This window comes from Brienomyrus brachyistius, chromosome 2 (assembly GCF_023856365.1).
Source record: "Brienomyrus brachyistius isolate T26 chromosome 2, BBRACH_0.4, whole genome shotgun sequence".
Lineage (NCBI taxonomy): Eukaryota > Metazoa > Chordata > Actinopteri > Osteoglossiformes > Mormyridae > Brienomyrus > Brienomyrus brachyistius.
Genome location: NC_064534.1, coordinates 49,126,825 through 49,141,156, shown reverse-complemented (window position 1 = coordinate 49,141,156; position 14,332 = coordinate 49,126,825). Strand labels below are relative to the sequence as shown.

The 14,332-nt window shown below is 43.7% G+C and overlaps 1 protein-coding gene across 1 annotated transcript in view; it reads left to right on the top strand.

The window, feature by feature from the left end:
* Nucleotides 1–14,332, top strand: part of dnah10 (dynein axonemal heavy chain 10) — a 43,106-nt gene that overhangs the window by 20,489 nt on the left and 8,285 nt on the right. The window contains exons 31-61 of the mRNA XM_049002949.1: nt 98–367; nt 2,007–2,190; nt 2,308–2,442; nt 2,539–2,691; nt 2,858–3,046; nt 3,171–3,317; nt 3,704–3,895; nt 4,143–4,261; nt 4,461–4,619; nt 4,850–4,985; nt 5,232–5,354; nt 5,503–5,634; nt 5,793–6,009; nt 6,101–6,220; nt 6,630–6,775; nt 7,001–7,153; nt 7,247–7,507; nt 7,805–7,977; nt 8,066–8,159; nt 8,284–8,451; nt 8,747–8,935; nt 9,021–9,192; nt 9,525–9,728; nt 10,097–10,177; nt 10,525–10,722; nt 10,811–10,972; nt 11,394–11,568; nt 12,458–12,639; nt 13,162–13,298; nt 13,383–13,600; nt 14,091–14,312. Of these exons, the coding sequence (XP_048858906.1) occupies nt 98–367; nt 2,007–2,190; nt 2,308–2,442; nt 2,539–2,691; nt 2,858–3,046; nt 3,171–3,317; nt 3,704–3,895; nt 4,143–4,261; nt 4,461–4,619; nt 4,850–4,985; nt 5,232–5,354; nt 5,503–5,634; nt 5,793–6,009; nt 6,101–6,220; nt 6,630–6,775; nt 7,001–7,153; nt 7,247–7,507; nt 7,805–7,977; nt 8,066–8,159; nt 8,284–8,451; nt 8,747–8,935; nt 9,021–9,192; nt 9,525–9,728; nt 10,097–10,177; nt 10,525–10,722; nt 10,811–10,972; nt 11,394–11,568; nt 12,458–12,639; nt 13,162–13,298; nt 13,383–13,600; nt 14,091–14,312 (5,211 nt within the window). The remainder of the gene's footprint in view (nt 1–97; nt 368–2,006; nt 2,191–2,307; nt 2,443–2,538; nt 2,692–2,857; nt 3,047–3,170; nt 3,318–3,703; nt 3,896–4,142; nt 4,262–4,460; nt 4,620–4,849; nt 4,986–5,231; nt 5,355–5,502; nt 5,635–5,792; nt 6,010–6,100; nt 6,221–6,629; nt 6,776–7,000; nt 7,154–7,246; nt 7,508–7,804; nt 7,978–8,065; nt 8,160–8,283; nt 8,452–8,746; nt 8,936–9,020; nt 9,193–9,524; nt 9,729–10,096; nt 10,178–10,524; nt 10,723–10,810; nt 10,973–11,393; nt 11,569–12,457; nt 12,640–13,161; nt 13,299–13,382; nt 13,601–14,090; nt 14,313–14,332) is intronic.

Sequence of the window (14,332 nt, the reverse complement as noted above, 5' to 3'; positions counted from 1 at the left end):
AAACAAGAATAATGGAAAGTTTTGATATCACAGTGAAATTAGTAAATTGCTCGACTCCCATAAAATGTTCAATTACTTTCTCTCCCCCAACTGACAGGGTGGACTGGATGCTGTTGTATCAGGGTATGGTGGTTCTGGCTGGCAGCCAGGTGTGGTGGACCTGGGAAGTGGAGGATGTCTTCAACAGGATGAAGAAGGGTGAGAAGCAGGCACTGAAGAACTATGCTAAGAAGATGCACCAGCAGATTGATGAGCTGGTGACCCGCATCATGCAGCCCATGAAGAAAAACGACCGCCGCAAGATCAACACTGTCCTGATCATCGACGTCCATGCTAGGGACATTGTAGACAGCTTTGTCCGGGACAGGTGTGGGATGCACTCCGTTTGTGGTCCTCTCCTTCACTTAGTAAAGCATGAATTATGAAGCATTTTTAAACATATTTACACTTTGCATGTTCTTCCCACATCCATATGCGCCTCTTCTGAGTACTCTGGCTTGTTCCCTTGGTCCTAAGACATTTTTACTTTTTTGTCTTCGAGTTTGAGGTTTTTCTACAACATAGGTCAGTCCGCAAACATCAAAAGCTGAGATACCCTACTCTAAATCGTGGGTTCCAAAACTTTTCAGCCCACAACCCCCAAAATAACAGTGCCGGAGACTTGCGACCCCAACGAGGTGGTTGAATCATGTGAACATTGTCGCACACACACATTGATAGGCTTATTCGCACATGAACACATCACTTTGATACCACAAAAGAACACAATTTAACAGTCAGCAATTTATAGGTCTAGCAAATAAATAACATTAAATTTACCTAATGAATTGTGTGGCCACTATGGTCTGAGGACAAGTCCAGTCCGGGTTTAATTCTGAAGATTGTCACTCAGAGATCATCTTCCATGTTTGGTTGTGATCTGTATTTTTAATGCATGCGAGCACCAAGAAAGTCTATTCTTCTCCTAAGTAGGTAGATCCAAATTAGATCCCAGTGAGCACTGCAAATGAAATGCATGATCAATCATTAAGTGAACAAATCAGTACATTTTATTACATTTTAATTAGTAAAAACATTGGATTGAAAATAAAAAAAAAATGTGTAGTTTGTGTTATTTCAAATTTAATCACTACTTCATTTCCCACAATTTAAAAAATTACTTTCGTCATTGTATCAAGGTAAAAAACACCAGGACTAATTTTTTTCCCCCAAAAAAATTAAAAACCATTTGACTTATTCCCAGAAACTTACATCTCAAGCACCAGTGATGGCACAGAATCATTTTCTTTCTGTGCACTGTGCAGCACTAAAGTAACTTTACAATATGCGCCTTCATATCGTACATATCGGATGGTATCTCAGCCAGCACCATAAAGAAGAGAGTTACTGAATAAATGTCGACACATACAGTCTTCATCACATTTTTATATCAGTTACTCATAGCTGCAGCTTGATTTAACATACAGTACTGTGCAAAAGTTGTAGCTGTCTGAGAAAGTGACTTTCAAATGACCATCATATTGGTGAAAAACTGTCGTATTATGTCTGTCAAAGCGTGTTAATGTATCAATTTCCAAAACTCTCCTAAACGTACCCCAGCATTTGCATCAGCCATCTAGCACACCCATGTATTTTTTGACTCGACCACTACCCCGCCTCGTATGGCTAATCATTACCTCATTGACATTTTTAAACTCTCGCACCCCACTTGGGGAGCCACTGCTATGACTACCTCTTGATCTCTGAATTTGTCCATCTTGAACTTGGCTCTCACTCTGTCAGAGGTGGACCTATCATTTCCTGGTATATACCTCAGGTTCCACACAATGATTATGGAAAAAGAATGCACACTTAATATTTAAATATACATGTTCATATAAACAAATTGAAATCAGGTGAAAGTCACATATTACTAGTGAATTGTGTAATTTAATGTCTTAAGTTATTTTATGGTGTGTTTTTAGTCAGTTAATGATTGTGTAACTTCCTATTCTCACCCGTGTCAGCATCATGGATGCCCGTGAGTTCGAGTGGGAGAGCCAGCTGCGTTTCTACTGGGACCGGGAGCCTGACAGCTTGTTTGTCCGCCAGTGTAGCGCCTTGTTTTCCTATGGTTACGAGTACATGGGTCTGAATGGCCGCCTGGTCATCACCCCACTGACTGACAGGATATATCTCACACTCACACAGGTGCTGTTACCTATGAGAGGTTGGCTTGTCTACATGGTGTTTGAGAATTGACAAAACGTAGACAATAAGCCAGAAAATGCATAGTTATCAGCAAGTGGTTGGTTTCTCTTTTACCAGGCCTTGTCCATGTACCTGGGTGGTGCTCCGGCTGGTCCTGCAGGCACTGGCAAGACGGAATCTACCAAAGACTTAGCCAAAGCCTTGGCCTTACTGTGTGTAGTCACAAACTGTGGGGAGGGCATGGATTACATGGTATGTCAGTCTGAGTTCACATTCAGCAGAAGTTCTTTTTGGCTCTGCTGGCCAGATAGGAGATGTGCCTTTGTTGATACTCTTGGTTTTTTGTAGGCGGTGGGGAAGATCTTCTCAGGTTTGGCCCAGTGTGGGGCATGGGGCTGCTTCGATGAGTTCAACCGCATAGATGCTTCCGTCCTGTCTGTCATCTCCTCTCAGATCCAGACCATCCGCAATGCTCTTATAATGCACCTCAAGAAATTCCATGTAAGTATCATATAGTGTCTTCTGAGCATGTTTAGGAAATTGTCATCTTAATTTTATAAATAAAATTTTCGTTTAAAAAAAAAAATTATCGAATACATTTATGAAAAGAGCTTTTATTTAAATCAACATCTAATTTATTTGGTACTTTCTTGTGTTTTGTTGTCAGTTTGAAGGCCAGGAAATTACCTTGGATGATCGAATGGGGATATTCATCACCATGAACCCAGGGTATGCGGGACGCACTGAGCTTCCGGAATCAGTCAAGGCCCTGTTTCGGCCTGTGGTGGTCATCGTTCCTGACCTGCAGCAGATTTGCGAGATTATGCTCTTCTCAGAGGGCTTCCTCTTGGCCAAGGTGAAGGATCTACACACACATGTAAAGACACTTAACAGGCATAAAAGTCAATTCTTATGCTCCTATAACTGTGACAAAGACCATCAGATCAGTTCATGTACCTTAAAGCCTCTCTGTGATCCAGGTACTAGCCAAGAAGATGACAGTGCTATACAAGTTGGCACGAGAGCAACTGTCCAAGCAGTTCCACTATGATTTTGGTCTGCGGGCTCTGAAGTCAGTGCTGGTGATGGCAGGAGAGCTGAAACGAGGCTCCCCCGAACTCAGTGAGGTACTAACATCACATAGTTTAATATCCCAGGGATATACTGATGGACCAAATGCTGTAAATTATTGTACGGTAACTAAGCTAGAACCCTTTGAATATGCCCAGTTCAGTTTGAATATGAAATTCAAATAACTCATCCAGCAGAAGGATCTAAATTAGAGACCGATATACCTGTGTGCAGTGTTTGGATTTTACCAAAAATCAGCATAGTCTCTGCATGTTCGAACCCCGCGGTCTCTCTTGAACTCATTTAAAATGACCATTGTCCCAAAGGCTTATTCCTTAGTATGTTGATTGATGATATGATGATTTTATGCATTTGTGATGCAGTGAACCCTGTATTGTGCTTGTACAGTCTCTGCCTCACCACAGCTGTGTGTTTCCTGCAGGATGTTGTACTTATGCGAGCCTTGAGGGACATGAACCTGCCCAAGTTTGTGTTTGAGGATGTGCCCCTGTTCTTGGGCCTGATCTCAGACCTGTTCCCCGGGCAGGATTGTCCTCGTGTTCGCTACCCAAGTTTCAATGACACAGTGGAGCAGACATTGCAGGATAACAAGTATATCTTGCTACCTAACCAGGTATTTTGGTCCTAGCCCTGATACCTCTGCATACACCTTCCCTATTAAATGCACTTGACCCAGCCAGTCAGCTGCTGTGCGACGTCGGTCTCCATGTACCACTTCTGACCAAAGCTGCTGCGTTCTCTCACCTTAGCTGCTGGTCTTTTTTGAAAACAGCTGCACAAAATCTGTGGGTCATTTTCCAGGAGAAGAACTTAGTGTTGTTTTGATATGTCACAGACGCTAACTTCTCCTATTGTTTTAGGTGGACAAGGTGGTGCAGATGTATGAGACTATGATGACCAGGCACACCACCATGGTTGTAGGGCCCACTGGAGGGGGAAAATCTGTGGTCATCAGCACCCTTTGCCAAGCCCAAACCAGGTACCTACCACTGACATATTATAGTCCTTACAGATACCCTATTACCTCTATTACCACCCAAGCTAACCACTGCTAGAATGTCATCAAATGTACTAGAACTCTAAGCCAGTTGTAGCACTAGCATAGTTTTTTAATGGAGCAAGTCTATACTGCAGATCTGTGAGAATACTCAAGCTTAAATGTTTTGTTTCCTGCACAGGTTGGGCTTGCTCACCAAACTGTACTGTTTAAACCCCAAGGCCATGAGTGTCATTGAACTATATGGAATCCTGGATCCCACCACTAGGGATTGGACCGACGGTATCCTGTCTAACATTTTCCGAGATATCAATAAGCCAACTGATAAAAAGGAAAGGAGGTAAGCTGATTCAATGAGGTCAACTTTGCTTAATGTAAAATCAAATTATTTATACTGAAGATGCTAGAATTTTGGGAATGAAATTCAAGGCGAATCCTGAGATGAATGTTGTACTTATGTAAGCCCTGTGGCACATGAACATGCCCAAATTTGTATCCTGAGATGGAACAATGCGTTGTGATGAAATAGAGGGGTGTGTGCTATGACCCAGTCTCTGTGCTGTCCTCCAGGTACATCTTGTTTGATGGGGATGTGGATGCCCTATGGGTGGAGAACATGAACTCGGTGATGGACGACAACAGGCTGCTGACCCTGGCCAATGGAGAGAGGATTCGTCTGCAGAGCCACTGTGCCCTGCTGTTTGAGGTGTGCTGGCACACAGACACGTAGAGGTGGGGTGGGAGGTCTTCTGTTTCCCACAGTGACAGTGAGGCAATTACTACATCATTTAGCTGACAGTCTTAGGTAAGAATATGCAGAGAATTGTCAGCAATTACCAGGACTCATTTACTCTTAATCGTTTTTATCAGTATTAATACGGCGAAGACAGCAGTCAGCATGCAGCGTATGATTTATTTGACTATGTCTGATAGGAAATAAAATCCCTATCAGGTTGGAGACCTTCAGTATGCCTCCCCTGCCACTGTCTCTCGCTGTGGGATGGTGTTTGTGGATCCAAAAAACCTACGTTATAGCCCCTACTGGCAGAAGTGGGTCAGTAACAGACCCCTCAAGGTAAGGAAATCTGATCTTTAACGGTATACTTAAAGATTGTACTAAATTGTTCTTAGTTTGCTTTTTTATTTGTTTTGCAATTGCTGTGTAGTGTCTTACCATAGGACTTGTTTTTTTTTACATTTTGTTACTTATTTTTATTTCCAAGGAACAAGCAGATCTGAACAGCCTGTTTCAAAAGTATGTCCCCAGCCTTATTGATATGATTGTAAGTGGAATTGTAGATGGCAGGCAGGCGGAGAAGCTCAAGACTGTTGTTCCCCAGACCGACTTAAACATGGTGGGTATAAAACTGCCCTATGTTCCGTCACTGTGCAGTCATGTGTATTTAAACACATAGTACAAGACTCGACCTTCAAAAATATGGTGTTAATCATGTGATCTTATTGTTAGAGTGGCGTATGATGATCTTTGAGCCGCATGGTCATTTATTTACAGGTGGTGCAGCTATCCATGATGCTGGATGCCCTGTTGGAGACAGAGGGCTTGGAGGGAAATGTGCTGGAGTGCTACTTCTTAGAGGCACTGTGCTGCTCACTGGGGGGAACTCTGCTAGACTCGGGGAAACTTAAGTTTGACGCGTTTGTTAAGAAGCTGTCCTGCCTCCCAGTGACCAACAACGACCAGGAGCTCACTGGCCCTGGGGAACTGCCAGGTCAGGCCTAATGCAAAACAGTAAAGCATTCTGCTTTTGGCTCTTCCTAGTAATTTCTTGTCTAACTTTTGAAAAAAAACTTTCTTTACAGGCTCCTTGCCAAGCTTGTTTGACTTTCACTTTGATAGAACCTTAAATAAGTGGGTTCCCTGGAGCTCCATGGTTCCCAAATACATCCACAGCACTGAAGTCAAATTTATTGACATTCTTGGTAAAGTATATGAAAATATTTTCATAAAATTTTATCCAGTGCTTACCTGAATGAATGTAAAGACTGAGTCCTTCACTTGACTAATAGGAACATGGCCCTTGTCTTATGAGATCTTTTTTATGACCTAACTTATTGCCAGATAGTCTCCATTTGTGATAGTATATCTGTAAATAGTGATGGATGGATGGATGGATGGATGGATGGATGGATGCCACTGCCTTCCATATATCCATTGTGATTCTGTGTATAGTGCTGGCCTTCTTGATTCTTCAGGTGTTTCAAATTAGCTAGTAATGCTGTCCTAGGTAACAGCATAAAAAAGCAATTTGGGTTCCACAGCAAAAGCTCAACATCTAGAACTGTTTGTCTTCAAGTACACAAAGTATGCTGTCTATCACCCTCTCTTCAGTGCCCACTGTAGACACCACACGGGTCAACTGGCTGTTGGAACAAATGGTGAAGATAAAACACCCTATGGTATTGGTGGGGGAGTCTGGTACCTCTAAAACAGCCACAACACAGAATTTTCTAAAGAACCTTAACACAGACTCAACTGTAAGTAGACTGTTAAAAGTGGTCAACATTTATTCTATATTTAGAAAAATGAATCACAAAACATAACAAACTCACTAAAACATTAATGAAGAATTCAATAATAATAATAATAATAACTCTAGTAATAGTAATAGTTATAACTATGAGAAACTGGTACAACCTACCTCAGGTAGTCAATGAGACCTTCCTGTGTCATAATGTTTTCCTTATTTCTTAATTTTTCAGATGATATTAATGATCAACTTCTCTTCGCGGACAACATCCATGGACCTACAGAGGAACCTGGAAGCCAATGTGGAGAAGAGAACCAAGGAGACATATGGTCCTCCTATGGGAAAGAGACTTCTGGTCTTCATAGATGACCTCAACATGCCAAGGGTGAACTGTCTTCCCTGTCCATTCTTCCTTTGACCTTTTCCTTCCATTTTTGTCCCTCTCCTGTATCCTTAACACCCCTGTGTTCCCCCTTAGGTGGATGAGTATGGCACTCAGCAGCCTATCGCCCTACTCAAACTATTGCTGGACCGAGGTGGCATGTATGACAGGAGCAAAGAACTGAACTGTAAGGTTCTGAAGGACCTGGGCTTCATTGCCGCCATGGGGAAGGCAGGGGGAGGCCGCAACGAGGTGGACCCACGCTTCCTCTCACTCTTCAGTGTCTTTAATGTCTCCTTCCCCAAAGAGGAGGCCTTGCATCTGATTTATGCCTCTGTCCTTAGGGGCCACACCAAGGTGATGGACTATAAACATTACAACACAGCAATATTATTTTCTTCTCGCAATGAAAATTCATTTTAGGTTGTCATTGTTACTGTTTTATCATGCACATGTGAGAGCTCTTGTTCAAAGTTCTGTGTAATTTTATAAAGAGGATATTTTGCTAAAACATTTCAAGGCCTGGGAATTTACTTTCAGCTTTTGCCTGCAACCCTTGTCTGTAATCGTTAGTCCAGTACACTGTCTATTGTGTAGTACTGAGAGAAGTATGTATGGAAGCCAAGATGAAGTGTCTACTCTGGTTTTCCACAGGCATTTGAGCATTGCATACAACAGATATGTGACAAGTTGACATTTTGCACTTTGGAGCTGTACAAGAACATTGTTAAGGACCTGCCCCCAACACCCTCTAAGTTCCACTACATCTTTAACCTCAGGGACCTGTCCAGGGTGTACAACGGCTTGACTCTGACCAATTCTGAGCGGTAACCCAATCTTCTTCCATATTCCGTCTCACTGCCTAAGTATGTCATGTCACACATTAGATGTGACTCTCCCTGTCTGCGTTGCCAGGTTCTTGAGTGTTGCCCAGTTCGTGCGCGTGTGGAGAAATGAGTGCCTGCGGGTGTTCCACGACAGACTCATCAACGAGACTGACAAAGCACTAGTATGTTTGACCTGTGACGCTTTCTTTTCCATTTCTGGTACATTGGCTTGATGCTCAGCCAACTGCTTTGAAAATGGGTTAATATCCTTCAGCTCCTGTACCTCTATTATGGTTTCTCTACCAGGTCCAAGGCCACATTAAGAGCCTGATACAGGAGCGCTTCCAGGAAGAACTTGAGTTTGCTGTGAGGGATCCCATTCTGTTTGGAGACTATAGGACAGCGCTCAATGAACCAGAACTTCGAGTGTATGAGGATATCCAGGACTATGACGCCTCCAAAGCCTTGTTTCAGGTTTCCATAGACTCTAAAATTCATTATCTGCCATTCTTCCATCTTCCTACTGTTTATACAGGTCGGGGTAAATGTAGTCAGCACAGGGAACAAGGCTGGGGTACGGCCTGGTTGGGATACCCATCCATCACAAGTCTACCCACAAAGCTGCACCATGCTGTCCATACTGTTTCTTGTAGATCTAAATAAATGCATTAATAAACCCACTGTTCATAAATATTAAAGGAGCATTTACTCATAGTAATGACTGTTGTATTGATTACATCGATGTATCCCTTAACTGCTGCTTCTGCAGGAGATCCTAGAGGAGTATAATGAGACCAAAACACGTATGAACCTGGTTCTATTTGATGATGCTCTTGAGCACCTGACACGCGTGCACCGCATAATCCGCATGAACCGTGGACACGCTCTGTTGGTGGGGGTTGGAGGCTCGGGCAAACAGTCCCTCACAAAGCTCTCAGCCTTCACCGCGGGCTGTGAGGTGAGCAAAACACATTTCCACTATGTTGACTCTCTGATACTCGTTCCAGTTTGTGGTCAGTTTGGTTAAATGGGTTCTTTTCCAGGTGTTTGAAATTGTGCTAAGTCGAGGGTATGGTGAGACCAACTTCCGTGAGGACCTTAGAACATTGTACCTTAAGCTGGGCATTGAGAACAAGAAGATGGTGTTCCTCTTCACTGATGCTCACGTGGCAGAGGAGGGCTTCCTGGAGCTCATCAACAACATGCTCACCTCAGGTAACTCTGAGGGCTCGGCTATCCATCGTTCTGGTGGTAATTCATGTTATATCCCTGAAAGGTTGGAATGAGTTTCAGTGTTCTTAGGACATTTTGACATTCTCAGGCTGATGTCAGAATCAGTTCTATGTTCATGTTAACAGTATGAAACAAACTGCAGTCAAGGCCAAATCTCTGGAATCAGTCAAAAGACATCTGGATGCATTATTAGAACCACTGAAACACACAATATGAAGATGGGTTTAGTTAGTGGGTTTCTTATGAGCCTTAGAAGTAAAGTTTTCCCTGATCCTTTTGTGAGTGTACCCAGAGTTTGGCATTTGGTGTCACAGGCATGGTTCCTGCATTGTTCCCCGATGAGGAGAAAGAGTCTATCCTGGGCCAACTTCGTGACGAGGCCCTGAAGATGGGTGTCGGGCCATCCAAGGAGAACATCTGGCAGTACTTTGTCAACAAGAGCGCCAACAATCTCCACATCGTCCTGGGCATGTCCCCGGTGGGGGACACGTTGAGGACACGCTGCAGGAATTTCCCAGGTACCATATTGCGCATTAGAGCCTCCAGGGAATGTAGTGATTGGATCTCTTGGTCTAATACCATTGAACAGCTTTATTAATCCTGAATTGCTTCTGAATATATCCATATGTAGATATACTGTATAATAAAGCGATATAATGCTATTTTCTTTCATTATTTACAATTTCTGTAGCTTTAGGAATTTAGTGGAATTGTTGAGGTGTAGTATGTTGCCTAAGAAAATAGTAGGGACCTATGCGGAACATGGCTTCCCACCCTTGTGCTTCCATTTCTTCCATTTTGTCTAACTATGTATCCTGTTTGCTCATCCATCTTCAGCCACCTTTTAGCAGAGGCTCTTCAGACTGACCTCATGTTTCTGTCTCAGGGCTGGTGAATAATACCGGAATTGACTGGTTCTTGCCTTGGCCTCCCCAAGCTCTGCACGCAGTGGCCCAGTCCTTCCTAGGTAATCCCACAGCTGTTGTCATTTACTAGTCATTTCAACAAGTTCCTATCAGCAATGCAATACATAATATAAATGCAAAATGTACGTAAAACAACAGTACAGCAGTGTACTGTACATACAGACTGTACACAAAACAACTGTACGACAATATACAACTCTACATATGCACAAATGAAATATGGAAACTGTTGGAAATATATGTTTTCACTTTTTAAAAACACTGTTCACTTATTTTTCATGTAACATACTGATACTCCCAAATAACAATGCACTCATGTTAATCATTACAGTATATTGTTACATGTGCAACTTGCACCCTGAAAAATCCACCTGCTGTTGTGCCACAGGCGAAAACCCCATGCTACCCAGCGCACACGTGGAGGCGGTCATCAGCCATGTCTGCAGGGTGCATGGCTCTGTTGGGGAATACAGCAAGAAATTCCTGCAGAAACTGCGCCGCAGCAACTTTGTAACCCCAAAGAACTACCTGGACTTCATCAGCACCTATATCAGCCTGCTGAAAGACAAAGACCAGTACATACTGGGTATGTGGACCCACTTTTTCAGTGGCTGGAACAGGTTGGTGGAATGTGGGCCCCACGTATCCACATCTCCCATGTTCTGGTTTTTCAGCCCAGTGTAGACGCCTGGAAGGAGGGCTGGATAAGCTGAAGGAGGCAAGCATTCAGCTTGCCCAGCTTAACACCAAGCTGGCGGAGCAGAAGGTGGTCCTTGCCGAGAAGTCTTCCGCCTGTGAAGTGCTCCTGCAAGAAATTTCCATCAACACTGCTGTGGGTAAGAGTCTTTCTAGCTAGGGCCTGCGTTTATTATCCTGGTTGTCTGAGGGTAGAGGATTCCCTTCTTGAGCCATGTGACCGCAGAGGTATTTACAAAGCAGTCTGTTTTTTGGTATGGATAGTGTCCTTGGTGAGTTTTTGGGCTCTTATCTAGACCTGCTTGGTGCGCAACTCTTGAATGTGTTTCATTGCTCAATTGTGACACTCCTCAATTAAACTAAAAATCGGTCAGCGGTTGGAAGAGTGGATGAAAGAAAGTATGACTGTATTTTCTGTGAAAAGATTTTTATATGTGTATGTTTCCAGCTTTTGCAGTGACTGCTGCTTTTTATATGTTTGTGAGTTGCGATCATAATAATAAGTTATACGTGTGTGCCGATCTATTAGTAGTGAAAGAAATGACTTGCAAATATACGCAGCGGAGGAGAAGAAGAAGCTGGCGGAGGACAAAGCAAGGGAGATCGAGGAGCAGAACAAGGTCATTGCCGTTGAGAAGAAAGACGCAGAGAGCTCGCTGGCAGAGGCCCTGCCTGCCTTGGAGGCGGCCCGCATCGCTCTGCAGGACCTGGACAAGTCCGACGTCACGGAGATCAGGTGGAATGGGGGCAAAACACCCGGGATTGTAACTTTAAGATGTTAACATAACACAGGCATAACATTTGGCCTGCTAACTAGCAAAGTCAATTAACTATTGATTGGTTTACTCTGTTGTTTTTACTGGACTTGCTCACAAGTTACCACTCATAATTCTTGTGAACCGGCACCGGTCTGTAGTTGAGGCAGAACAGTTAAGAGCTAGTAATTTAACATAAATCTGAAGTTAATCACTCCAAAATGCTTGTTTTGTGCTCCGGCCAGCAGTAATTATGCACAATGTGTGATTCTCCAGAAGCAGAAACCCAGAACACCTCATCCGAGTTTCCCCTCTGCAACTGGAAACTGAAATAGTCACATTTGCTATGCCATGCATGTTCTGTGCATTCCTGTGTTGTTTTAAAAAGTACTTGCAAATAGCCCTAATAAAGAAAAACCATGTGTTGCTTTTGAATAGCTGCATTTCAACTTTAATTTTGAAGAACCTCACAAACATCCATGAGCAAAATAAAACTATAAACTACGAGGTCAGCATGTGGTCAGTGTAGTGAGTAATAATTCTTGCCAGGTTGCAGGAAAGGGCTGCAGGTCTGTGTGGCTGCAGAAACAGATGTCCATTTGGATAAAAGCACACTCCAGGGCTTGGGGCTTGAATACTGCTTCTGTTCAGTGTTTCTCTAAATTGCCCTTGGTGTGTGATTGTGTGTGTGCCCTGCGATGGACTTGCTTCCAGGGTGTTCCTTGTTGTATGCCCTGTGCTTCCTGGAATAGTCTCTGTGACCCTCCTGAAGGAGTTACGGAGGTTAGACGGATGAACAAATATACAGACGATGAAAGAAAATTGATTAAAACCTGACACCCCAGTTCGCTTCCATCTGTGTGCCTGCAGGTCGTTTGCGAAGCCGCCCAAGCAGGTGCAGGTAGTGTGCGAGTGCATCTTGGTGATGCGTGGCTACAAGGAGATCAGCTGGAAGACGGCAAAGGGCATGATGTCAGAGGCCAACTTCTTGCGGTCTTTAATGGACATGGACTGTGACTCTATCGCCTCCAGTCAGGTCAAGACAGTCAGAGGTACCACACTGTGGCTTCTGTTTCCTTTATCCTTTGAAATTCCCCAAGGGCATTTTAGTTAGGGGTTATACTTTTACCATCTTAATTATTGTACAGCATCCTTCCCAAAGGTTAGTACCAGTTTTGCAGATTGATAGAACAGTTATGGCTAGAATAAAATGGTGACTATTTTAGTAAAAAAAAACCTTTAAAATATAAAATCAGGGAAATCAAATATTCTGGGGCCAACTGGGCCCCCAAATTCCTTGGGTTGGCTAACCTCACACAAACATCATCCACTATAGGTTTAATTAAATTATTTTTAAGTTCTGATATTAACAGGTCAAGCATTGTGTATTTTGAATAGTACAATGATACAATAGAGCTTCAAATGTCAATGTTATGAATAATTTTGTATAGTGCATTTTTTAATTTCACAGATAAACTAATAAAATAGATGGGATATTAAATTGTTCAAATTGGTATATACATACTGAAATGTCTGATGGTTTTTGTATAAATTTACTTGAATGCCCATGTCAGGCTTCCTGAAGACCCTCAACACCAGTTTTGAGGAGATGCAGGCCATCAGCAAGGCCGGTTCAGGAATGCTGAAGTTTGTGGAGGCTGTAATGGGATACTGCGATGTTGCCAAGGAGATCAAGCCTAAGCGAGATAAGGTCAGTATCATCCTATGTGCCCTTCAAGGAACCGAACAGACGAATCCGCAAAATGCAGCAGCTCCATTGACTTTCTTAATGCAGGTCGCACGGCTGGAGAAGAATTTCTTCCAGAGCAAACAAGAGCTGGAACGGATCCAGAACGAACTGAGTGCCATCCAGGGGGAGCTGCGGGCACTGGGGGAGAAGTACACAGGCGCCAGGGAGGAGAAGCAGCTGCTGCAGGATGAGGCCGAGGTCATGGAGAGGAGGCTGATCGCAGCCGACAAGCTCATCTCAGGCCTGGGCTCTGAAAACCAGCGGTGAGCTGGAGGGGCATTCATGGCTTAGTACTAGTGATGGCCAAATCAAGCTTCATGAACCATTTGCTGTATTTTTTGACCCCACTAGATGGTGCCCTTGGTTTACTTTGGGGCATGTTTTTTTGAACAGAGAGTGGCATCTAGTTGCGTCAGGAAGCTTCATGTGGCCATCACTACTTAATACTGAGATCACCTCCTAGCCCCCAAGACCTGGTTCATATACAGTACAGGTTGTCATACTACTTATTAACACATTAAGAGCCCAAGAAGGACTCAACAGGGCTCAAACCTGAGGCTCTTAGCAGTTTAAAGTAAGTTTCTGCTTGCAGAAAGCAAATTGCTTGCAAAACACAAACCATATGAACGTTCTGTGTTAGCTGCATGTCATGTGCTAGTTTAGTGATCCTCAGTGAGGACAGGGCTCCGTGGGTGGGAGGTGCAGCTCAGCTGCTGATGTTCCATGTCCTTTTCTTTCTCCCTGTCTTTCCAGCTGGACAGATGACCTGGAAGAGCTTAAGCAACGTCGTGTCCGGCTCCTGGGCGACTGCCTGATATGTGCTGCCTTCCTGAGCTACGAAGGCGCCTTTAGCTGGGACTTCCGCAGTGAGATGGTCTACGAGGTTTGGCAGCGGGATGTACGGGAGCGAGGCATCCCGCTCAGCCAGCCATTCCGTGTGGAGAGTCTGCTGACCGATGAGGTGGAAATCAGCAGGTTCGTGGGCAGACGGAGGC